A 27,994-nucleotide genomic window follows, 5' to 3' on the forward strand; every position below is an offset into this window, starting at 1 on the left:
ATGAGATACAATCTTTTTTAGAGAGAGCATATCGGACATGTTGATTGTTTTTTCTTCTTTGCGATTGGACATTTCGGCGACACTATTATTGGTTGATTACGCTGAACTGAGGAACGAACATGGCACAATCCCCTCTTAAAATGTGAGTTTCTAACATGCTTTTACATCTCAGACCAATATAAATTGAGAGAATGATAAGACTGTAACATCCTTCCTTTTTTACACCCTTTTAAATGTACTATTATTACATTTTTTGTTGCAATGTTACCTCTGTTTTAAATCAAGCACATGATGATTTTGATTAATTTTGATTTTTGGTCATGTTGTAGTCCCAGACGTTGACATAAATGTCGGTCAAGATACATATACATCACATGCGGGTTGGACCCGACGATCTCCGAACCAAGCGGAGGGATGAGAACAGAGAGAGAGAGGTCTGGTGTAATCGTTCCTCTTCTTCCGTTAAATACAGTCCTCTTGAGTCTTGATCTTGATTTATCATTTTATGGCACCGCCACTATGTCTATGTACATCAAAATCAGTATATACCAGGCCGTGTGAGTCAAGAAAAGCTCACTCCTAGTACCAATGAGGTCCAAACATTACATGTATGGACCTCATAGGCGACATCAGTGCTAAAATTGGGTTAGAGATTTATGTGGATCTAAATTTATTGTAATTTCAACAAAAGTACTAGCTAAATTTGAGGCTTTTGTTGAAATTTTGCTTTAATGATACATTAATGCTTCAATAAGTAACAAAAAATTGAAAGAAATGAAGGGGAACTTACATTTTGACGACTTTTTCCTGATTTTCTTGGCAGTTGTCCTTCACTTCTGACTCTCGATCGGACCTGATATGCAGATCACGTATACGCGTTCTCGTCAGGTGATCGGTCGGTTATTCTTTTCGCCAGATGTTGATAATTATATATTTCATAACGCAGCGTTCATCGCAAATTTAGCTGAAAGAGATTGAAGTTGAACAGCGCAAGCTTTAATTTATTCAGAAATAACGTTTGATTGCACAAGTTTCGCCTCGGACATTTAGGATCATTTGGTCCCATATTGGCGTAACTACGGGGGGGGGGGGTGTCCCTACCACCGTCCACACCGGGCGTCCACAAGCCAGCAATTATCTTTTTTCTCTTTTTTTAACCAAAATGCTTCCCCCAGAAAAAAAGAACCAGGGTTAAAGAGAAAGACAATTATGATAGAGGAACACAAAATACTTTATTTTTTCAGCTTTTAATGCATCGACTTATAATCAAATATTAAATGGGGCTTAGAACATTTTTTTAAAAAGTCAATTAATAAAAATATTCCGCTCTTCGGGATTTGAGCTTTCATGAAATATCCGATCTTTTTCATGATTACCGAAAATACTTCAAATGTCAAAAAAAAAATTATCGGTGTAGTAGCTGATACCTTGCGCCCGCCTTAATTATTTTAATGTTGAGATACTTTGCTTTAATTTAATGAATTCCTAAAAGCATTAATTCTCAGATCATTTGTCGCAATCGAATGATTCGATTGGTAAGCTAGTTGTATAATTATTATGATTCATGAATTGTTTAAAATGTGTCTCTCTATCAGTTTTGAATATTAAAAAAATGTCAGCTCGTGCTTTTTGCTCGCAATATTTTGATTAGTAAGAAATTCTTGTGTATGCGAGTTTGATACATAAATAACTAGAGAGAGAGGGGGGGGGGGGGGTGTCCCTCAGCTACTTGTCCTTGCTTATTCCAATTTTTTTTATTATGCTCGTGTTGTGAGTATTTCAAAGTCTTTTCTTTTTCTCACCCTTTTTATTGTCTCGGAGCTTCCCTCTATTTCTTTGCTACGATGTATAGCCCATCTTACTTGTTTCATTTTTTTATGTTCTCATTTCATTGAAAACATAATTATTAAACTGACGTAGAAGACTTTACAACAAAAATTTTGATATTGTTTTTTCTTGTTTGTTTGGCTTTCTTTTTTCTTCTCCTCAGTCCTTTTTCTAATTAGTTTCCCTTTCCTTTATTTTATATTATTTCATTTCATGAGGCATCCGCCAACTTATATACAACAACAAACGTTAGAGGCGGATATCCAGTAAGGGGGCGTGGTGGTGTGCCCTCTAAAAAGAGGAAAATAGGAAGAAAAAAAGCAGGATTTATCTTGGTGAAGATGATAGTGGTGGTGATGGTGGCGGTGATGATGATGATGATGATAATAATGATGGTGGTAGTGGTGATAAAGATGAGAATGAAGTTGGTGACGATGATATGATGATGATGTAATTTTGTCTTAAAAAAAATAATAGTGCAAAGGCGAAATCATTTAAAGTTTATTATGAAAATAGCAGAAAAAAATAATTTGAAAAATTGTACGTATGCGTATGGAAAATCTATCCCCCACCAAAAAAGAAAAAAAGTGAGATTTTGTTTTGTTATTTGTGACGGCGTAGGCCTATGCGAACAGCTGTGTGATATAATTATGGTAAAAAAAGTAAATGAAATGCCAAGAAATACATGATAATGACTTTTATTGTACATTCAGTATATCAGTAGATAAATTCATACTCGTTCCAAAAAAAGAAGAAAGTGGGTATATTATGGACCATTAAAAATGGGCAGTTGCTCTATATATTATATTACATAGAATATATAGAGCAACTGCTCGTGTGTAGCGGTAAGTTATTCACCTGATCTACATAATTCATGCGGCGCACGGCGCGTGCGCAATGTTAATAATTATTGTTGTGAATACAATGAATGTCATCAAAAACATAATACAGATCAAATAGTGCCAGCTCGACGCGCAAAATGAGAAAAAAATATAATTTTCTGCCCTGATAATTTGATAACCCTAACCTAACCCAATTTCTAAGTATTTTTATCATAAACAGGATAACTATATACAATGATTGAAATTAACTTTATATTCTTTTGCGAACAAAATGAATATGAAAGCACTTTTTTTGATAAAGAACACAGTTTTAGAGCGTTAGAGCGCGATTTATACCTACAACCGCTAACATAGGCGGATCCAGGGGGGCCGAGGGGCCCGGCCCCCCTATTGGCGGAGCAAAAAAAAGAAAAAAAAGAAAGGAAAAAAAAAAGGAAGGGAAAAGAGAGGAAAAAAGAAGAAAGGCAAACATAAGAGGAGGAACATGATTAAATGAAATAACATTAGGGGAAGACTCTGAAAATAATTTTTTTTTAAATCTATTTGTTAGGATAAAAAATTTTCGCTCGCGCTTCGCGCCTTATTGTCTTTTAGGGTATTTGCATATCTTGCTCAATATGGAGCTTGAAAAATCAAACTTTGAAGTCATTATACAAAACATATTTCAGCTGGGAAATTGAACTTTCATTATTTTGTTTCATTTACAAATTGATTTTTAAAAAGTGCTCTGTAAAAATGTCTGTGATATCATCTGAACATTATCATTTTCTGCTTGCGCTGCGCGCTCGCAAAATTTGAATTTTCAGGTACGTATTATTTTCCTGTATTCCATAAAGTTCTCAAAAAGTTCCCTATTCAGGTCAGATTGTTAAAACGTATCAGCTAGCGCCGCACGCTATAGCATTTGGATTAGTCGGTTATGTATATCCCAATATTAATTCTAAATCAAACTAATTTGATGACAGTTTATCAAAAACTTCGACTCGCGATTTCTGCTCGCATTGATAGATATATAATGCCTCTTATGCATAATTACAAAGTGCTTTAAATGTCCAGTTTTCAGGCCATAAAAATAACACATTTCGCGCTCCCATGCGAGAGAAATAGGAAGATGGTCATCAATTTCATATGATGACATAATGCCCTCATAGCATGTTCCGGTCCTATGTAAAAACTCAAAGTAATAAAAATAAAATACATCAGCTCTTTTTTAACTGTGATCCATCACAATTCACAATTTTCCCACAAAGTGTTTGCATTACAGAGCTTAAATTCACCCTTTGTTATATCATATATTTTTAGCTCGCGCTTTGCGCTCTCTTTATTGATTTTCATGATAAGAAAGTTACTTAGAATACCCAAATTCTAGGTCGAAATCTAAAACACACGTTAATTCAGATACGCAGATTGTTCTCTATTTAAATCATTATCCGGTTTCAGATCACAATATCAAAAAGTGTCTGCTCGCGGATAAATAACTTATCCTTTTCATGATAAAACATGAATAGTGCGTCCAGAATCTTTCCCCATAATTTTGTTTACGCATCACATTTCTCCTATTTTCTCCTCCCTTTTATTTTCCATTAATTTTTCTTTCGTTCACTTTTTTTCTGTCCTCTTTTCCCATAATTTATTTTACCCATCACATTTCTCCCTATTTACTCTTCCCTTTTATTTTCCATTAATTTTTCTTTCGTTCACTTTTTTTCTGTCGCCTTTCCCCTTCTAAGTTCTATTTTTTTTTCTCGTCTCACCGCTTTTCCTCATCCCCAGCCCTCGATCGACGCCCGTGCAGATTCGCAAACAATATCAAGAGTATATGTCTACTTGCAAGGGCGGAAATCTCTCCCCAAAGGTAGGGGGACCAGGGGCTGGAAAATTTGACAAGCAAAAAACAAACAAAAAAAGAAGGTTTATCACCCTCTAAAGAAGGTCATCTTGACCAAAAGAAATTGACAAGCAAACAAGCAAAAAAAGGGGGCATGCCAAAAGTAAGATCGTCTCTTCCAAATACATTTCGAATTTGAACGACATGACCAAAAATAGTAGGGGGACATTTCATAATGTGCCCCCTACTATTTTGGGTGAGGGGACATGTCCCCCGGCCCTGGGGTTTGCGCCCATGTGGGTGGGGGTGTTGCGCCTCCCTATCGGGATCATATCACAGCGAGTATACACTCTTCCATATTGGAAGAGTGTTTACTCGCTGAGATTTCGATCTCACACATAATTTTATAAAAAAAAATAGAACAGCTACGCCTTGAACACAGGCCAAAATGCCTAACGATTTCTCCGCGGCATTAACAACTCTCGTAAAGGGCGCTCCATTTATAAATAACGTTGCATGAACAGCTCTCTATGGCGACGAAATTTACCGCGGAATTGCAGCCAGCAGCGTGGGAAATTGGCAGAAAATTCAAGAAGAGAACCGGTGAGTACCGATTTAACAGTATTCATGTATTAATTAATATTTATTTAATCATAAGAATAATTTTTTTTTACGGAAAGAAAGCTTAGTTCTAAGCTAGGGCGGCCCAAATGCGCGTGAGTGGAGTCCCAGTTTCTTAACACGGGTAAGTATTGCGGTGTCGCCTAGAGTGGAAAAGCTTGACACCTCACAAATCCTCAATTTAAACAAGTCCACCCCAGCATTACAGCAAAAAAGTTGATTTGAAATTAAATGAAAAAAAAAAAAAAATCCTGCAAGCTGCCTAAGTTTAGACCAAAAGCTTCAGTCTCTGTATTTTGGTTGTTCCGTGAACTACCTTGGCTCTACTCACCAATGCATAGACTGACTGAAGAGCTTGGAGGCCTGTACATACAGCCAACGTATATAAGCGAACTAATGTTTTATAGGTCGCGATTTAAAACTGTTTTTTTAAATTTAAGCAAAATTTACAGTTTCATGCCCGGTTTCCATAGCCAAGAGGCTTCTAGACAGTAAAAATCATTTACTAACGTAAGGTAACTCTCAACGAAGCCAGGTCTTTCTATCCATTTGCGTGTACCACCAAAAAACCTGAAACTTTCGCCCCTGAGATTTCTACTTTCTAAAAGATCTAGCCCTAAATCATGTACATGGGATACAACTTCATTTCTAACATTTCTACTCTATGGATTTTATTTTTAAACAAGAATTTATAAAAAAATATGAAAAGATGGAAGAGACTTGCCCGATGTTTACGCCGCCATCTTGTTTCCTATTCTTCCCAATGTTACGCGACGCAAGCGGCCGTATCGTTCAATGATGTTAACATTTTTGGATATCTATAGCTCTGGGATATTTGTTAATATCAATGGTACAGTCTCCTGGAAAGGAAGTTTAAATCATTAATCATTCATGTACCTGATCGGTGTATCATTAAGCTGGTTGTAAAGACTTAGTGCACGACTGGAACATATTCTTACATGTAGGTGCTAAGGAATGTATAGTGGTGCTCAGAAATCAAATAGTGGACCCCACCAGAAAATGAACATTTTTAAAGTATTCAAGTTCTGCCATGTTTTTAGATAGTGAAGTCAGGTGATAAAATATTGCATTCAATAAAGTTTGTTTCTCTGGGCTCACCAATCATTGTAGTGTTGTTATCTACACTCAACACTCTGCTTGAAGGAGTGCATCTCATTTTGGGATTCTCTAACATTTGTTTTTAACACAAACTTATCATACAGGATAAAGAATTGAAATATAAATTGCTTTATTTCATTTTCAATAAACCATTTCTTCATTTTCAATAAACCAAATAAAATGGTTTAGCAAAATTACGATGACATTTGCAAACTAGTAATGCAAATAATATACATTTAGGTAGGTACAATATATGATATTTATTTTCATATAAAACATAGTAAGCAAATTATTATAAACACTAAAGATCTGAGAAAATTGATGGATCCACTATGTATCATACACACAAAAAAGGGCCACCAGGGCCCCATCTTACAAAGAGTTATGATTGATTCAATCAATCGCAACTATGGAAAGCCAGCAAAGTCAACATATAAAATACAGGTTTCTTCAAAATATCTACTATTTATGAGGTATATTCATACATTAACTGTTTTCTTGACAATTCATTATGCTTCTCTTTGTTTTCAAAGGACATTATGCAAATTTCCTAGAGAAGAAAAAATTATGACACATTGATTTCCATAGCGTTAAGATCGATTGGATCAATTGTAACTCTTGTTGTGCGTAAAATCACTTGTAACTTACGAACAGCTTTGTGAAACCCCCATCTGTACTTTCATAATTGTACATGGAAGATGTATTTTAAAGTACATTTATTGAATGATTTCTTTCAATTATCTCTGTGATTACAGCCTTGCTTGTGGTGACGTGGAAGGAAGATTTTCACAACTGTTTTCGAGAGTACGAAATGTTGTGAAGAAAGCAGGTCCATTTGAGGCAAGTGATAAATTACATTTCTCTTCAAAACAAAATAGTTCCTGCTCTTTTTTTTAATACTCTGTTGAATATTGGGGAATAATCTGAACAATCCCATAAATCCATCTTGAAATGTGCACATTATGCCTGCTTCTTGTGCTCATATTTTATCATCATGTATTATTGTCAAAGTAGGATTATTAATGTTCTGTATAATTAGCTCATCTATTATTTATCAGCTTAATATACATTTGTGTAATGAGGTACGGTACGCAATATGTTCTCTCTCTCAATGCAATAAGTTTTATAACGTCATTGTGGTCTATAGCAAACTACAGAAAGATGCAATTAAAATGAGAATATCGATATTTGATAACATGTAATATATCAAAGTGCTATGCACTTACAGATATTATTACTCCTTGGTCATTGGATCCCATGATTTGTTTTATACAATCTAAATTTATATATATTGCAAGAAGCCTTAATTTATATTGTGATGACTATCCTATGTTATTCATAAATTGAAGCATTATTTATTCTGGTTTGTATAATGTATATTCATATAAAGAGTACAGTCAGTTGGCAAGCCCTGAAAAAGTAGCTTTTTTTATCCAAGTGATATTCATGACTAGAGGAATTTGCATTGTTAATGAGCTTGGTGCGAACTAAAAACACCTCTTTTCATTCGGCCATTGCATTTGTTGCTCTAAATATTGACCAAATTTAATGTTTTTTTATCTTTGTAAAGAAGAAGAATCATTCTTTTAGGTCATGTGTTTGGATTTTTAAAGGATGTTTTGATATAGGGAAAAATTTTGATTTAAAACATGAAACAAAATAATTTTTTCATGCAACAAAAGTTGTTGTTTTCACACTTAATTTCTGTTTGAGCACAAATGATTTTTAGATCATGATAAGCTGAAGATCTAAGCTTTAATATAATATAACTTTTATAAGAAGATGTATTTTAGATGGGTCAGCAGCCAGCTTTTCATAGGCCAAGTACATTTAGCAGTTAAAAAAGAAGAATACTGCGCTCTGATTGGTCATAAAGACCACACACCCATGCAAATTCTAATGTTCCCCACACCGAGCCTCTGCAAGGTCACACTCACCATGTGGTGATCTCTTCAAATTACCCGAGCCTGTAGTTTTGAAAACATTGTTCAGCCAATCAGAACTCTGGATTCTATGTTACTCAGAAATTTCAGAAATCTCGTCTTGCATCTTGATGGAAAAAGCTGGCTGCTGACCCATCTAAAAGATGCCACATATCAAGAGTGACATTGTAAGAAAGTACATGTATAGAGTTTGACCTTTCTGATGATATAAATAATGTTTGTGCCTAAAACACATATTGTTGTGCAATTTGCAAGTGAAAACAGAGGAAGGAAATACTGTTTGATGCATCTTTTCAGGTAAAAAATTCACTTATTTATCAAAATATTTCATTCAAAAGAAATGACCAATATAAAAGAGTAACATTTACTCTTTACCATGGTCCAAAATAAACAATATTACTCAAGGAGAAAGTGGTTGAATTCTTTGAGAAAGAAAGTCTCACAATCACAAGATTTTGCAGGGACATGAATTCAGCCACGAGAGGACTTGGATAAATCTTGCTCATTTGCTCATTAACATAGGGGCTTGCCGACTGACTGAGTATGCATATGTTAATTGCTATGTTGTATTTGAAATGGAGATATACATGTATAAACTGAAATGTACTAGCCACATACAACAAAATATGCAGTTTCTTTACTCCCTGAACAGCATTCCATCAGAAAAAAATGGAAATTGATATCTTTTTGTTACACTCAATTGTTCAAGTGAGATTCACCTGCTCACAATTTACAGTTTCTCCACTCTGGGAAGCATTGCAGCAAGAATTATAGATGAGTAATTATTGTATCTCTTTTTGTTTCACCCTCAGATGCTATTGTGCGTAGGAAATTTCTATGGGACAAGTGAGACCGCTCTAGCGGATTGGAAGTTGCTCCAGTCTGGAGAACTGAAAGGTAAAACTCAATCTCGATGCTTTAAAAAATTCTTGACAACATGCATTGTACAGTATTTGACCAGTAAAACTAGGGCCTGTTGTCATTAGATTTGTGACTGATAACAAGTTAATGGATGTTTTTTTTAGGTTTTTTGTTGTAATGATGACAATAATAAAAAAGGAGCAAATTGTCATTTCTGCAGTGTGTGTAATGCATGAGCAAATGATCTTTCAACCTAGTTTTTGTAGTATTTGGAATTAAGAAGTTACCAGATGTTGATTTGCATAGTGACCTATTTGGTCTGTAGTAATTTATTTATAAGTTCTCCAAAAAAAAATGTTCGTCTGAGGGGATCCATAAAATAACACAGTAGACTGTCATTCTCTTGGCTATAAAATGCAACATTTTGAACAGATTTCAAGTAATTTGTTTTAATAACAAATTCTTGGGAGTGTTTGGTAGTCTATGATTTACATTGACATACTTGGTTTCAACCAATCATATGCAAGTATTTGAACATCAGTCTGTAAAAAATTGATGACTACTAGTTTTGTGATATGCTTCCCAATGGCCCTGACTTTCTCTGGTCCATGGCCCTGTTACACAAAGGTTAATGAGATTAATAATTTTTGGCTATCCATTATAGTTAAATCACGACTTTAGACCATGGTTTAAAGGGGAATGAAACCTTTGGAACAAATAGGCTTGTGTAGAAGCAGAAAAATCAAAGAATAAGAATAAAGAAAGTTTGAGAAAAATCGGACAAATAATGAGAAAGTTATGAGCATTTGAATATTGCAATCACTAATGCTATGGAGATCCTCACATTGGCAATGCAACAAGGATGTGTGATGTCACTGATGAACAACTTTCCCTTTGGTGGACTATAAAATACCCTCAAAATGTCTCTTTTTGCTTTTTCTTATGATGATACAAACTCTTTATCCATGATGTATTCTTAAAAAATATGCATTACATGCCCTCATGTAGACAGAACACATGATTTATGGATAGATGTGATAAAAGAGGCAATTCTAGTGAAATATATACTGAAGTAATGGGGAGAGTTGTTCACAAGTGACATCACACATCTTTGTCGCATTGCCAATTTGCTATCTCCATAGCATTAGTGATCGCAATATTCAAATGCTCATAACTTTGTCATTATTTGTCCGATTTTTCTCAAACTTTCGTTGATCTGTTTCTTTGATTTTTTCTGTTTTCACACAAGCTATCTTGTTCCAATGGTTTCATTCTCCTTTAAGTTGAAATGGAATGCAGAACATGGGTCTATGATTTTTTCACACATTATGAAAAGGCACTTTATAAGCTTTCAGTTTACTCTGATGGATTCGACCAACTCTCAAATTGAAAGTAACCCATGTCCTCTTTAGAATAGAATAGGTGTAAAATGTCAAAGTTTTTAGTTCAAGTCTTTGACCTCAGTGAGATTTACATGTATTTACTTATCTTGTTTATGTGTGGTTGTTTTTGTTTTGATGCTAATCCTTCATCTTGTTTGAAATTTCTTGCAGTGCCTCTACCTACCTACATACTTGGGCCCAACCACCCAGATCACGCCCTTTTCTTTGATAACCAAGAAGGAGGAGATGTATGTGAAAACTTAACCTTTCTAGGTAAGAAAACATGGAATAAAAATACTTTAATTTTGAGTGAATATTTTACTTTCCATTTGCACCCTAAGGTTGCACATGCATTCATACCATTATAATAATAATGATAATATAGGGTATTTATATTGCGCACATATCCACCTTGTTAGGTGCTCAAGGCGCTCCTATATTACCCGGCTAATCTAGGCGTTCATAGCGCACACAGCTTTTTAAGGAATTACTTCCTACTGGTACCCATTTACCTCACCTGGGTTGAGTGCAGCACATTGCGGATTAGTTTCTTGCTGAAGGAAATTACGCCATGGCTGGGAAATGAAATTCAACAATTGTATGTAGAGTTGGAGCTCTCTGAAAAGTGGGTAATATAGACCCCCCACCCCCTCCCAATACAGACCCACAAATGAAATTGTTATGCAAAACATTTCAGATAAAGTGAAATGCCTTACCTGATTAGGCTTGATTTTAACCGGTGGATGAATAACCAATGTACATGTAATAGTTTGGTTAGTTTAACTTTGCTCTGTATTTCCACAATAAATTGAAGTAATGATGCCCTGGATTCATGTTTTGTTTATTCATATTAAAATGACAATTCCTTCCATTTTAGGGAATCATGGTATTTACCCAACTGTACCAGGATACCTTCCCTTTGAAATCAAAGTATGATCATTCCTCCCAAATTAGGCAAGCATGGTATTACCCTAGGTGGACACTTTTCCTTTAAAATAGGACACTTATCCTTAAGAACAAAAGAATTACTATTTTTCCGAAATGAGGCATTCCTGCTTTTTACTTAACTATTACAGGACACATTTGCTTTAACACTTCCCTTTTAAATCTTACACTTTCCCTTTAAAAACTTAAGTATTGCTATTCTTCCCATATCAGGCAAGCGTGGCATCTACTCGACTGCGGCAGGACTGCAGATCGCATACCTGAGTGGGCTGGAGTCTGCAGGCAGACCCGATGATGGCTGTCACTTCAGCAGAGGAGACATTGATGCGCTTGGGTTGCCTCTCATCTCTAATAGCAAGTTCAAAGGAGTCGATGTTCTTCTCACATCACAGTGGCCAGCTAATGTCACCCAGTATACCCGTGATGCAGTAAGTCTGTAGTTATCAGGCATGAACCATACGGGATAAGCCAGTTTATAAGTTCGGAATGACTTTACAATCAATTGGAACATGTTATCAGCTGCGAAGTCAGTTTCTTCAGGGATGCAAATTTTCAATTTAAATTGGGAATTTTATTCATATTTTTGACCATAGCAAACTCCCTGTTTGTGTAAAATTATCCATTCTACTTTTTATCTAAGCTTACATGGCATAATTGAATTTCACTGTCCAAATTGTACCTTTTTATAATTGTTCTTTTTGAGCTGAAGGGTTTTCCACATCTGTACTATGTATATGAACCCATAAAGTTGATTGTAGCTTTGTAAAATTTTTATGCGTAGCCCTAAAAAAGTCATAAAATATAGATAAGAGAAAGAAATATATAATGTATATGGACTGTGCTAGTTTTCAGTGCATCAGCGTGTGTTATTCAGTGGTGGGGGAGGGGGGGTGTCACATGAAAGTTTGAAAATATTGAATTTTGGAAGACAATCTGTATATAAATCAATATTTTTTCTAAATTAACTTTAATAGGAAAAAATAATAAATGCAAACATTGCCAATTTTAAGATTGAAAGCTGATTAAACAAGTCTAAAAAATAATTACTTGCTCAGTTGTTAAATGAAGTCATTTAAGGCAATGTTTACCTTGTAATATTTGTATTGCTTTTTGTCACAGGAAAGTGTGAAACCTGCTCAAACATCCTCACTACTTGGTGACTTAGTCTTGGCATTAAGACCTCGTTATCACTTTGCTGGCATGCAGGGTGCGTTTTACGAGAGGACACCGTACAGGAATCACAAGGTGTTAGCAGAGAGCACTAAGCATGTCACAAGATTCCTGGGCCTTGCCAAGGTTGGAAATCCAGAAAAGAAGAAGGTAAAAGAATTGTCTTAAAGCTAAGCATTTGTAGCCGTAGCAAACAATGACTTTGATGAGAAAGCCTTGAAAATTGGAACCTTATTGTAAGTCTGGATTTTGATTTGGATTGGATTTGTTGTAGAAATTTTGCATTGGTTATGACAAGCCTTTCATTAATTCATAGTTTGGCCTGTGGTGAGCAAGTTATGAAAGGCATTTTGATATGTAATGCAAGAACAGGAATCTGTTGAATCTTACTGCATTCACATTGTTTGAAATAATTCATCCTTCTTGTGGGCACAAATTTAAGACTAACATCATCAAAATGTTGAATTGTGGGTATTGCCGTTGCCAAAATACCGTGCATTGCCTTTTGGCAAGGTAAGCATCTTTCACATTCACCATTGTTTTGCATGCATGATGAATGCAAGGATACGCAATGAAAAGACACTTGGGATTTCTCCACGAAAGACCCAATTCTGACTAATGGTACAGTACCTAAATGCCACTGCACATCTTACGATTGATGTGAAAACTGATTTTGGATTAAAACATCTAAACATCTGTACGAGTATGGAGACATGGACCATCTTATTGTGCAATGTTCCATGTCATCGTATGTTGAAATTTGTGACTACCCTCCTGTTTTGAAAACCACCTTTGTAAATTTGGGCCTTTGAATTTAGCCCGAATTCACAAAGGTTTTAGAAAACCATCTGTCAAACCCATGGTTCATGTAGATTTCATGTATAGGTTCACTTAACCCTATCTAGGCCGGGGTATTTTGGGAGTTCCTATGGCCGGGGGGGGGGCCTCCCAGGCCCCCCCCCTAAGATCTCGGCCGTCGACCGCGCGATCGCGCCGAAAATTGGCACGCGGGTTGCCTGGGGCATAATCTACAAGATTGTATAGTAATTTATTTCATGCGAATCGCTATTAAGTGATTATGCTAATTTATGCGTAATTAGTATGCGAAATCATACTTTTCCCTCTAACTCCCTAAATAAAGCTCTAAATGTACTAATTTTTGGTATAGAAACTCTTTGTGGTGTCCTTAGCAAGTGTACATGAAAAAAATTGTGATATCAAATCATTTTCTTATGTATTATATTGTTTTTTGCTATTTCTTATGTATTTCATTGTTTTTTTACCTTTTGTTTTTCACTGTTTTTTCAATGAAATTTGTTGGGGACTCTTCTCTGATCATAAAAAGCATAAAATGAATACATTTAGACTAGAAAAACTAAAAATAATCATTCATTTATGAATTTTGGTTGAAAACACAATTTGCATTGACTTTGTACACGAAATCACGTTTTTGAGCAATTTCCGGTCTGACATGCACTTACATAATGTTGCGTAATTTCGGAACCACGTACCCGGGTGACGCAAAATTGGTCTCAAAAGTTGCGCAAGACTTGAAAGTAAAATGTCAGCGAGCGGCGCGGTCAAAAAATTTCGCACGGCAAAAATATCGCGCGATTCGTTGAGGGGGGGGCCTCCGAGGCCCCCCCCCGGCCTAGATAGGGTTAATTTACCGCTTACATAGAAAGATGTCCTCTACTGATGCTCACTTTTGTCACATTGCGCCAAGTTGACACCTGTTGCCATGGTTAAGTACATTATTTTATTCATGAGTCCACTGTTTTGAGCAATGGACTCATTACTTCAAAACAGTGGACTTGTTAATAAAATAGTGTACTTAATCATGGCAACATGCATTAATTTGGCACACTGTATTAAACATAAAAGAGCATTAGCATTGGACATGATTTTATTATACGAGGTAAATTAAGCATAATTTATACAGGCAATCATATACCATGGGTTCAACCAACATTTTTAAAAACCACCTTTGTGAATTTGGGCTAAAGTGAATTAAATGACATCATAGCAATCATACCATCCTCTACGATTTGAAACAATATGAGACCAAACTGACCTGTACTCCAAAATTAGGCTTGCCATTATTCCAAATTCAGTATTTGTATTCCTACAGTTAATGTGAACCTCAAATGAAAAGACTCTGTTTTTTTCATATTATTAAAGAAAATAAGCAAAATGCAAATTGTTCCAACATCAGATTGTAGACTGGTCTTAAGGATCCCACAGTTAAAATGAAATCCCTGTCATTTTCACCAAATTTTAAGCAGAGTTTCTATAGCACCTGAATATATCAAATATGCAAAAATTAACATGGGCCATGTGCTTTATTTTTTTTTGCCAAATTTTACATTATAGTTAGGAACTGTATACTTAAGATAAAGAATCCACTCATTTTGCAATTTGTTTGCTCTGTAAAGAGTAGCAGCACTTTAATTTTGAAAATAAGGTGTGAAAGACAACAAAAACATATTTAAAAAATAGAAATTTATCTAACAAGTTTAGGTAGTACAATAAATGCTGCACTTTATTCAAAACCCATGTCATTTTTACGAAATACTAAAGAGGTATGAACATTAGAAATTGGGGTTCATGTGCTCGTTTTCAAACTATCACCATTTTTGTTGGAGAAAATGTGCTTTTAATAACACAAAAATGAATAAGAAGAGTTCTTGTATCTACAAATAGAGAAATTCTACTTCACTTTCCCATTTAACCAAACTCGAGGTCATATTGTCATACTTCGCAGCACAGAAGAGGTATTCTGAAGAGGTAGAGGCATTTACAAATTTGGTCCATAAATTATTGTCAGCGAAAGCTTCGCAAAATAACACATCAAGATTTGCTTTTAGAGTGTGGATGACTGAAGAAATTAGCTGCTACCACTTGCTAATAATAATTACCTGTTCACCTAGTGTGACGTCAATGCGCATGGTGCAAAATATGTGCAAATAGGGATGCGCACAAACATAACTAGGGAACATCCTTAAAGTGTGCATTGGCATTTTTGCAACTTGTCTGTAGTCTATGCTGTATATTTCAGCAGGAATCCTGTTGAATGTGTCTTTTCAAAATATTCCTCATTGTTTCTGTCCATGATGAAATGTGAGGATTGGTAATTAAACGCTGGTTGCAAGATTCATGACTATTGGAATCGAAAAAAATATCCGGTGAAAGGCAACTTGTGAAAAGTCTATGCTGCATTTTTCAGCAGGAATCTGGCTCTAAGGCATTATGTATCTTTTCATAACCACTTTCCCTGCATTGTTTTGTCTATGTTGAAATGTGAAGATTGATAATGGAAAGGTGGTTGTGGGATTCTTGCGGGAAAGACCCAGTTATGATGTATTATTGGTTTAGTGCTGAAGGAATCAAGAACTAGTTGAGAAGTTTTTAAATGACTTGGACAAATGCTGTCCAAACTTACCATAGCACAGGGGTTCTCAGTGGATTGCGAGCCACTTTTGTGGCTCATCACTCCTTGCAAAGACCCCCACCAAAATAAGGATGGGAAATAATATTTTTCATTGTCTTTATAATTTGTGTTGAATTTAGATGAATGTTGAAGTACATGTATTCTATCAGTTTGGCGCCATTAAAAAAGCCTAATATTTAGAAACTTTGGGGCTCTGCCCCTCGACCCGCCAGGGGGCATGAAGAGTGCCTCTTGAACCCCATAGCAGCTTTGCTCACTGCCCGTGTTGGAAAGTGGCACTGTATAGATTTCTGATAATAAAATGTGTCCCTTTGACAATACTTATTTAGAACCCATGCTATAGAACTTAGGCTTCACCAGCAGTGACCAAAGTGAAATTATACGATGATCCCCAACTGGTGAAATAATTTCGTCTTGTGTGTATTTCTTTTTCTAGTACCTGTATGCATTCAATATCACACCGATGAACAAGTTAAAACAAGAAGAATTGATCAAACAACCTGAGGAAGTTACGGAGTGTCCCTTCACTTGGTCTAAGAGAGAAGAACCAAAGGAAGTAAGAATCTGTCGCTAATATTAACTTTAATAAGACTAAGAGGGGGACTTATTCAGCCCCCCCGCCCTTGAATTTTTACAATAAATCTGCTGTGCAATTTTTTTTTACCACGTCGCTCGCTGACTTTTTACTTTCAAGTCTCTCGCAACTTTTGAGACCAAAAATGTGACCCCCGGGTACCCAGTTATAAATTTGAGCAACATTTTGTAGGTGCATGCAGACCCGAAATTGCCCAGACACGTGGATTTGTGTACAAATCTAATGTAACTAGTTTTTTTTTTGGCCAAAATTTATAAATGTATCATTATTTCTCCTTTTACTGATTTAACTCAATCAATTTCATCTTGCTTATGGTCAGAATAAAGTCCCAGATGATTTCCATTGACAAACTCATGACATCATTATGACATATCACAAAAGTCACAAAGGAGTCGGTAGGAGTTTCTCCATGCCATTTTGTATCTTTAAGTAGATCCTGATAATTAAACCTAGGTTTAACCCCAGACTAAACAAGTTTTTGTCCACTCCATTTCTTCTAACAACTATTTCTAGAAGTTGTAGACGTTACTGCTTTTAGTAGTTGTTTTTTCATAAACTGTACCAAAATATGGTTTGAAGATGCTGAAATGCACAAAACAAAATTAGATGACATCACATTTTAATGCCCTATTAAATAAAATTTGTTGTAATCTGTACCTTTGTTAGGGACAGTGATTTTCCGTTTCAAAAAATGGCCTTTTCCGTTTCAGAAAATCACAAATTCCGTTTCAGCACGTCAGAAAACGGAAATTCCGTTTCCCCATAGACGTTGTACACACGGAAAAGTGACAATTCCGTTTACACATTGAATAGCAAAATCAAAGCGCATACACTCGCACTGGCCAAAATTTGTATCTGCTACTGTACCAACAACACAATAGAATCCGTTCTAATCGGATCTATGCGGGTGTAAATAATATTTTTACAAAGACATTTAGCATGCATACATCCTCACCTCTCACATCATTAGCATTATTTCACGGTGAAATGATTTTTCATCGATAATTTGGGTTTTTTTTGACATCGTTATCATCAGTCAACGGCTTTTGCCGATCCGCCATCTTGGATTTTAAGACCACGATATCGTGCTGTTACATCTTCAAACGTAGAGGGCAGCAACACACGACCGTTCATAGTTGGAACGATCTTTGGTACAGTGCAGTGAAGCCCAACCCGGCCGGCAGGCCGGGTATGGGCGTGGGGTACTGTACAATCGAGTGTGCTGATGTCGGGTGCAGTCATGATTTGTGAATTGTCATGATTGTAGCGAAGTGAGATCGTGTTTTCTGGGGTTTTGTGGCCATTTAATATTCTCATTTTGTTGTGATTTTGGAGTAATTTCTGTTGCTATTCTGTGTATTTTGAGGGAAAATGCGTTTTCCGTGATTTTCCGTTTGAAATGCCACTTTCCGTTTCAAAAAGCATTTTCCGTGAATTCCGTCCGTTTTCCGCGATCGCGGAAAATCACTGTCCGTACTTTGTATTATTATGATCTCTCAATCCAGACGAACCAGTTCTTCTTTTCCAAAGGAGATCCGTCGAAACAAGGTCAGAGAGGTCAGAAGAGGCATCATGGGGGTAATAAATCAGACAATCAAAGACAACATGACGGTCATAGGCAACATGATGGTCAAAGACACCATGACGGTCAAAGGCAAAGAGATGGACAGTTACAACACAAAATAAAGAAGCAACGTAAGTCTTCGCACAATGTTCCTCTCTTTGGCAAAAATGTGTGTATAGTTTAAATGAATGAAAATTAATGAATCAGATAATCAAAGACATGATGGTCAAGGCACCATGACGATGAAAGGCAGAGGAATGGACAGTTATAAAACAAAATAAAGAAGCAACGTAAGTCTTCACACACTGTTCTCCTGCTATGCACAGATATGTGTATAGTTTAAATGAATGAAAATAAATAAATCAGATAATCAAAGACATGATGGTCATAGACAACATGATGGTCATAGACTCCTTGACGGTCAAAGAAAACACGATGGTCAAAGGCAGAGAAATAGACAGTTACATAATATGAAGAAAAACCATAAGTCTCAACTCTCTATAAATAGTTTCAGTTTTTCTACTCGACAAAAATATATGTAGAGTGTTATAAGTATATTAAACTACAAATGAATTGTTAGTCATGAGGGTGAAGAAAGCCTTTTCCAGAATTACCAATACCTGATTATCAGTTTGAACTGGGTTGATGGTTTTATTGTCTCGCTTGCATAGCAGAGCGAGACTGTAGACACTGCTTTTCCAACAGTGGCAGCTAATGAATCACGTAATGCAGGCAAGACTGCCAGAGGCATTCCACTTGTTGCCTTATAATATTCCAAGAAGTAGATTAGCTCATATACTATGTTATTCATTTTCCTGTGAAGTAGTGGGTGTCAGATATCAAGATTTCTAACCTACTATTCCACTAAACATCTTTTGGACATAATATTCAAGTGTAGCAAATTAGATTTAGATATTTAATCTGTACTTAATGCTTATCAGTGAGCTATTGTTTTATTTTTTTTATTATCCGTTACAGCGCAACCTACTGGTCCATGTTGGTTTTGTCTTGGAAGCCCAAAAGTTGAGAAACATTTAGTTGCTAGCATTGGTACATCGGTAAGACTTGACTAAATGAAGCAAAAAATCTTAAGTTTGCAGTATATTTCAGATTTTTAGCAATGACCGTCATTGATTTCAGTGTACCTAGTGGAGAATCTGTTAATCTTAATTTAATAATAAATAATCATACTTACATTTATTTAGCGGTTAATACATTTTGTCTCTAAGCACTTTACATTGCCATTATTATTACCCCAGTCGTCAGACCTGGCATACTTGCACACAATGAATGCACTTTCTCCACTCCCTGGGGAGCATTCCAACAAGAGTTCCAACAAGAATCCATTCTTGTTGATAACTTGGTATGTTTAAGTGGAGAAAATGGAAAAAATGGCATGGTGAGTGTTTGAAGGAAATTAGACAAAGAATTATACATTTGTGGCTGTGTTGGAAATTAGGACAAGTAATCATGACGAAAACCTCCATTTGAGAACACTATACCCCAATATCCCTCAATCAATTCTCCAAGTATGACAAACCCACTGCCCCAAGCATGGACCTATCCATGCCCCAAGCAAGCAATAATATTTAAGTATCAAAACACCTGTTTCTTGACCTCGGTCCGAAGATAACACACAGCCCGAGCCCGGTCCCTGCAAAGCATGCTGTTATTTTATTTACTTACTTTCCTTATTTCGAGATCGATTTCCTTCGTTCGAAAATGAAAATGGACTAACATTGGATTTCTGAATACAATATGCCTTTGAAAACGTGATGAAATATCGAATACAATAATTTCATCCTGAAGGTCCTACTACAGGCAGAGAAGTCTTACGAAATAGCACAGCTGTTGTTTATCATTTCGTCCTTTGCTCAACATTTATTTACTGGCCTGTGGAGGTGAAATTGAAACAACAGGGATTACCTGGCCAAGAAGGGTTTATCAGGGCTTGGAAATGTTATTGAGATTTCAAATGAAAATTGAGGTCTAGAACCGCAGTTTGCAATGTTAACTGTGGTCTTTCTCCAAACAGGAGTTTGATGTAATGATAGTGATAACTTTCATTATTACCAGTAGCTAGCTGTTGCTGTGTCAGTGGTTAAATATCACAGATTTATGGTGTACTAGCTTTTGATATGTCATAACTTTAAAAAGTATAAAGACCCAAGGTAATTGATGTCAATAACATATCCCTTTTCTGTTGACATAGGGACTTTCAAACTACAAGATGCTTTTTAATGTTTTTCTTTTCCACATTTTTACCCATTCATGCAGTGTTATTTGGCTTTAGCAAAGGGATCTCTTGTTCCTGACCACACCTTAATTCTTCCTATTGGCCATTACCAATCCATGTTAGATCTCACAGAGGTAAGAATAATTTTTAGACATTTTTCAGTCCTAACTCAATTAAGAATTATATAACTTCCAAAAGTTTTAATGGCAAAGGAGGAAGAATGTAGTGGTTTTATGTTACACCATGTATTCTTTTGTGGGTATTAGTTGGTCCTGGAAATGTTATGACTGACAAAACTCAACGTTTCAACAAGTGTATTGTCAGAGATATGACGACAATAATGACCTGGGGTGGTATTCTGAGGTCATTTTATCTTTAAAATATTTTATTTTATCTCTTAAAACAAAATTGGTATTCTGAGATGACATTTTATCTCTCAGATAAAATTTTAGATTTTATCTTGCGTATAAATTTTATCTTGCATATCTACAGATGATACGCAACAGAACAATGCCTGCGTACACATACCCATCGCGTATCTGGCCATTGCAACGCAGATGATGTGCTTGCGCCCCTGTTACTTTGAAGAAAAAATAAAATAAACTTAAAAGAGGGTAGAGGCTATTTTATCTCTGCGACGTTGATTTCACCAGTATTTCTAGGTGAATTAACCCCAAATGGTGACATGACAATGAAGAAAAATTATATATTTATTGAGAATAACACCTTAACGTTGTTCCTGTATAATCAGAGAGTATTTCATAAGACTTTTCTTGACTAATATTGTCTTTGAAGTGATGCTTGAAAAGATGCGATAAAGACTTCGAAAAAAGATGAGAGTATTGTCCTTTTTGTTAAAATGAAATCTCCGCAAAGACGCGTAAGCGTATAGTGCAAGCGTATTTGAAGTTAATAAATTGACGCAATCTCACCCCTTTGCCACACCTCCTGGCGGAATGGATTTTAATTGGTTGAGTGATATGAGAGAGCTATAAAAGCGCATTTCTAATTGGATATTGATTAAAAAATAGGTGTGTCTTACAGAGATAAAATGAAGATAAAATGGTTCTCAGAATACCAATTCGGAGAGATTTTAAGGGTATTTTATCTTAATGATTTTAACGGAGATAAAATATTTTATTTTATCTGAGATAAAATGGATCTCAGAATACCACCCCTGGAAAATTCATACAAACCACATTTGCTCAATTTTATCTAGAAATACTGGTATAATGTATCAACTTAAATCAATGTTTCCACTCAATATCATGCAAATGTTATATTCCACTTTATTACTTCCGTATTTAAACTATGATATTCTTGCCTGGGGAAATTCTAGTAAGCTTCAACTTGCGTGATAAAATCTTGGTTATTCAAAAGAGAGCAATTCGTATAATCTCCAATGCCCATATACGGGCTCATACAGGTCCTCTCTTTTTAGAAAAGGGTGTTTTAAGAGTTTCTGATATTTTCTTTCTGCAGTTGGGTTCTTTTATGTTTTAACTGAATAATAATGACTTGCCTCCGGCACTTAATTATATGTTCATAAAAAACAACCAGTTGCATGACTATCCAACATGCCAAGCATTTTCATTTCATCTTCCAAAAACCAGAACAAAATTTGCCCACAATACTATTATTTATTCAGGTCCCAAATATTGGAATTCTCTCAATATCGATATAAAAAGATCTGTTAGCTTAACTGCATTTAAAAGAAAATTGAAAACGTCTCTTTTGAGAAAATATTACTCCTCGTAGAACCCAACTGTAAGCTTTAAATACACAATATATATTTATCTATTTGTACTCAATTGCGTATTACTTTTAAGATGGTCAGAGAGTGGATTGGGCACCTATTAGCCAGGGAAACTCTTTAAAACCACATACCTCTTCTTAGTTTTGCTTCGGTCATTTGATACTTTTTCTCTCCTAGCAACTATCAAGTTTTTTTTCTTTTCCTCGTCTGCCAGGTGCTCCATCCCCTCACTATGTCCGTATGTTTACCATTGTAATGAATTACATGTATTCATATTTACCGCTGCAGATACCCTTACAAAGGACCCGTCTACTATTTCACTGGCATACGATCAATTCTGTCAAAATATTTTAAGTCATGCTTAAACGTCGCAATCGTGAACAGCAATATAATAGACGGGTCTTCTTTCTTTCCTTTTATGTCTTGTTTTGTCCTCCTTGTCTTGTCTAGTAACCTGTGTGCCCCTGTTCTTTGTAACGTTCTCTGTTTTCGTCATTGTCCAGATTTTGTTAAAACTTTCTCCGAGCTCAGCTCTATTTTTTCTATAATTATTTGTAGCTATCAATGATTACACATAAATTATTTGCCTATCCACAACAAGCTTTTGCTTTACTTTAGGTCCATCCACTTAGAATCTGCTTTTATATTGTAATTATGCATACTATTTCGGAATGAGTTGTATGTTTTTCTTTGTATTTTGATTGATTTGTGGAAAAATAAATGAAATGAAATGAAAATGAATGAATAATACACTAGTCAAAACGTGAAGTATTGATGGTTTTTTCAGGACCAACACATTCCCATGAAAGAATACATGGTCAACCTTAAGACATCTCTTGATAAAAAAAAGATTAAAAACAAATGAAGACGTACCTATTTCATAAGGATTTTCAATATTTGGGTGGAAAGGAATAATCCTTTTTTTTTTTGTCTGACAATGATGTCAAGGAAAGAAAATGTTCATGAAAATACTGAAAATTGAGATCTTAATTATTTTATGATAACAATCTGATTTCAGCTCATATCTAAGATTTCCATGACACTTTGATATTGCCATCCATAGTCAAACATGTAATCTAGCTGATTTACCAGTTTAGATACCAAAGAAGGTTCTAGAGAATCATGATTTAGTTTTAAATCTTGCATGACAGTAATCCTACATGTAAATCTCCTATTTTGCAGGAAGTACAGGCTGAACTTGATCAGTTCAAATCAGCGTTGAGGAAGTACTACTCATCAATAGGAAAGACGTGTGTCATATACGAAAGGAATTTCAGAACACAGCATCTTCAGCTTCAGGTATGATCAAGTTTAGTAAATTGATTTGCACTAATTGTTTTACAAAGTAATAGATTGATGTGAAATATTAGGAACCTATTAAAAAGCATAGCTTGAAAATTAAGTTCCCAGAAAAAATTATTAATGATAAAATACTCCTAATGCAATGAATAGAGATGTATCAAATGAAGAAGAATGAATACATTATATCGAGGATACTTTACATTTGTAAATACCAAATAGATCAGCCAAAGCCAAGCAAGTACTCTTTGATTTACAAGTTAATTTGATGGAACTTGGGTTCATATTGGCCCTATTAAGCTGTAAATGACACTGTTCGTGATTTTCACGGCAAATGAATTTATTTGAAAAATCCTATTTTGAAACATCTAATTCTAATCACCTCTATGTCTTTAGAAATATGTTCACACAATACAATTCTAAAATCTGATTATGTTTTCAGTATTTCAATGGTTTTGTATTTGCAAGCAATGTTGGTTCTCAGTGTTTTACATGATTACAATCCTACAGGTCATTCCTGTCAATAAGTCGAAGGCAGAAGACATCAAAGAGGTTTTCTTCAGGATCGCAGAGGAACACAAGCTAGACTTGGCTGAGATACCTCAACACACAGATCTAAAACAGGTAGAAACATAGCAGCTTTATATTACATTAAAGTCGGATCAAATTATTTCACAGTAAAGCATTTTTCTATAATTCAGTACTGATGAATTCTGTAATCTCATTGGTCAGTCGTCCGTATAATAGTCGATGCATTTTTTTTGGGTGTAAAATATGACTAAAGCTTTTGTAGAGGGTCAGTAATGTGAATTGTATTTTAGTATCTAACAATCCTATTGAGTAAAAGTTTGTTGGACATTATATGATTTTTGAGACTTTGAATTCATTTTGGCATTGCTTCATAAGTAGCAGCCTCTCTGAGCAATATTTGTATTTTTGTTTTATAAGGGCCCTTTTGCATTTATCTATATTAGCAATTCCTCCTACTCCATCAAAAAAAAAAGATTAAAGATAAATACCAGTTATGGTAATGATTTCAAATTGAGTTGGAATAAAATTACCACCCAAGTGTTCATATGTATGAATAAAATATACTATAGGGTATTTATATTGCGCACATATCCACCTTGTTAGGTGCTCAAGGCGCTCCTATTTCACCCGGCTAAGCTAGGCGTTCATAGCGCACACAGCTTTTCAAGGAATTACTTCCTACCGGTACCCATTTACCTCACCTGGGTTGAGTGCAGCACATTGTGGATCAGTTTCTTGCTGAAGGGAATTACGCCATGGCTTGGATATATGTGCCAAATGGCTCTCAAAGAAAATGTGTAATTGCTGAGAAATGAGCAAAATAAGCACAGAATTCCATCAAATGTTGGGTATTTTTCCAAGCAATGTCAATACACTGTCCTGTCCCACATATGCTTTTCTGTGTTAGTGATCAGAATTACAGTTTTGAGCTAAGATATCATGATTTCACAAAGATAAGTTTACATTAATGTACCAGATCTAGATAGATATGATAATAGGTGACTAAAATAAAAATTTAAAACTTTCTCATGAAATAATTGTTTGCTGCAACTACTTTCTTGTACCTTTAATCAAAACTACGATTTAAGCAAAAATTTTTTCTGATTTCTATGAAGTTATAAGTCATTTCTATTTTTCATTTCAGATTTTGTCTGTAGGGTCACCCTACTTCTATGCAGAGCTGAATGATGGAGAGAAGATCTTGCACAGAATAAAGAAATTCTTTCCTCTACAGTTTGGCAGGTATTTATAGCAGAAAGGATCAATTTATAGATTATATTTTAGATGTATGTTTCTTACCCAATCATGACTGTAAGTATATTCAAAACATTTTTTAAAGCAGGGGTAATAATAATAGCAGGGCCTGCTGGGAGAACAGTTTCAGAACTGAAGTGTCTACCCTGGGTAAATATCCTGTTATTATTATTGATTTGATTTGCTGATATTCTTCTAATTGGCAACAGAAATATTTTCTCTTTCTATTGCTTCATTTTTTTTAAGTTCATGTAATTGAAAAAATAAAATATATATAATATGTGTTTTCAGAAATAGAATGTATTAAAAAATCCCAGTGACTTTTTCATGTTCCCATCGCATTGCTAATTTATGGGATTATGTAATTCATTTTTGACAATCAAACAAAAGATACATTTAGAAACAGTACAATGTGTTCAGAAGTAATCTTTCTTTTAAATGCATTTTGTAAGATTTATAACTAGAAAAGGCCCCCAACTTGTATGTCTATGTCGGACCCAAAATTGTTCAAACGCGAATTCCTGTACAAATCCAATGCAAATTTTTTGTCTTTAGCCAAAGTTCTGTAAATGTATCTTTATTTCTATTTTTATTGATTAAATTAATTTGGTCCTTTTTATGATCAGAATAATTGAAAAACATTGAAAAAACAAAATTTAAAAAAACATAAAAAACAATAAAATATGTAAATTGGTAAACAGATTGATCAGAATCCTACAAATAGTCTCTGAATAGAAAATTATCAGCTTGGGGACTGTATTTAGTTAATTTAGCGCACATCTGTGAAGTGAAAAGTTCTGCTTTTTCTATTTATCTTTCATTTCAGGGAGGTGATGGCAGCTGAAGAATTGCTTGACTTGCCTGAGAGAGTGGACTGGAAGAACTGTAGCATCAGCAAGGAAGAGGAGATGAAATTAGTCTCGACGTTTAGAGAACAGTTTGAGCCGTTTGACTTTAATCTCTGAGATTGACATGTGGTATTCCAAGGATTCATAGTGGTCCTGATAACCATTTCATGCAGTTTGTCAACACTGATGAGATGTCGTTATCCAACAGATACATGTACCATGGTAATCGTTGGATACCTGTGCTACCGAGCAGATCAACTTGTTAGACAACAGATGTTGATGAGACGATCGCCTGATATTCAGGAGTTTTTTTATCTGTTGGATTATCACAGAAGAAGATTTTTAATGGCTATGCTGGCATTGCAGGCGTGCGACCTTCAAAGCCTTCTGTTATTGTTCATGAGACGGATGCTGTAGCTGCCCGTTGTCTGAAAGCCGACGCAAAACATCAGTCTGCACTGTGCTGCTTGTTACCCAGGTGTTGAATGGACTTAATGTACGTCCATTTTTAATCCATAAAACTCTTTTCACTTTTCATGCAAGTCATTTTTAATCATCTTTTTAAAACTGTGTGGTGCTACTAAAACTCAAGTGGATTTTATTGTGACAAGCCTTTTTCTCATTTGCTTATAAGAGACTTGTACCAGTATATACCTACATGTTGAAAAGATATAACAAATATTTCCTTTTTGGAACTTTATTTAATACGCACTGTAATGCTATTGAGTAAGGATAGATTGGCACACTCTCAGATGGATTTTCCAGGATATGCGTTAACAAAGCATGAGGGGATATCAAATCTATATCTACTGCCTTGTTTTCCCCTTCATATTTTAAAGAAATAGTCCTAGTACTGTTTTTACTGGTGAATCCTGGTGGGTGTTTTATAAAGCTGTTCGTAAGTTACAAGTGGCTTTACAAACGACTGGTGATCCTTTCTTTTGGTTAATCAACACACACCAGATTCTCAATGGAGTTTATTTAGTTCCAAAGAAAGGGTCACCAGTCGTTGGTAAAGTTACTCATAAATTACAAACAGCTTTATCAAGCACCAACAACCTGCATTAAGTTTTGGTATTAAATCTGAAGGTTATAAATTTTCAAAGTTTTGATTCATTGTTAGATAAATTAAAAGAGATATCTTAAACACATGTGTGAAAATGCAGACTGAAATCTATTTTTTTTAGGTAAAATTTGCTATCGAAACAATTAAATCCCATCTTTGGTTTTGGTAAATCAAAAGCGAATGTCATTGAATTCCATTTCATTACTGGATTACATTCATGCATGTACCTCTTAAGACTTTTGATGTGAAGGATACCTTCTATAAATGTTTTTTATCGGATAAATTGACTGATTTACACCAGATTTTTATTCATTCGGGTGCCCAGTGAAAATAGAATATCTGCATATTTTTGTTTTATTTAACATGTATAAAACACCTTCTGAAGCATGGAATAGGCTGAAAATTTCAGTATATAGTCTTTGTCAGTAGCTTTCTAATATCCAATCACTATGTAAAATAAGTCCTCAAACATCTATTTAAAGGGGAATGAAACCTTTGGAACAAGTAGGCTTGTGTAAAAACAGAAAAATCAAAGAAAGAAAGTTTGAGAAAAATCAGACAAATAATGAGAAAGTTATGAGCATTTGAATATTGCAATCACTAATGCCATGGAGATCCTCCCATTGTTATTTTCTGCATTTACCTTTCCATAAACGTCTGCATGGAATCGGACAATACAATTTTTTTTTGGTCAGAAGCTGCGCATTATTTAAGTGTATTTAGCTCTTTTTTGTTCAGTATTGAGCTCCTCTATTACATGTATGTCTGTTTGGGCACAGTTTAGCTCCTTTCTCTATATGCATGTGTTTCTATGTGTTTTTTTACACATTGAAGTAAATGACATAGGTGTTTTTTT

At 35.1% G+C, this 27,994-nt stretch overlaps 1 protein-coding gene across 1 annotated transcript; it reads left to right on the plus strand.

The window, feature by feature from the left end:
- The first annotated feature begins 35 nt into the window (after positions 1 to 35).
- LOC121411883 (CWF19-like protein 1) lies at positions 36 to 27,994 on the plus strand. Its single transcript, XM_041604770.1, has 14 exons — positions 36 to 142; positions 6,993 to 7,077; positions 8,993 to 9,077; positions 10,595 to 10,696; positions 11,582 to 11,796; positions 12,488 to 12,688; positions 16,426 to 16,545; positions 18,090 to 18,279; positions 19,127 to 19,206; positions 20,426 to 20,518; positions 23,323 to 23,439; positions 23,950 to 24,063; positions 25,115 to 25,212; positions 26,051 to 27,994. Exons 1-14 carry the CDS (start codon positions 120 to 122, stop codon positions 26,187 to 26,189), a joined length of 1,662 nt encoding a protein of 553 aa, XP_041460704.1. The 5' UTR covers positions 36 to 119; the 3' UTR covers positions 26,190 to 27,994.

The sequence above is a fragment of the Lytechinus variegatus genome, chromosome 3, assembly GCF_018143015.1.
Source record: "Lytechinus variegatus isolate NC3 chromosome 3, Lvar_3.0, whole genome shotgun sequence".
Classification (NCBI taxonomy): Eukaryota; Metazoa; Echinodermata; class Echinoidea; order Temnopleuroida; family Toxopneustidae; genus Lytechinus; species Lytechinus variegatus.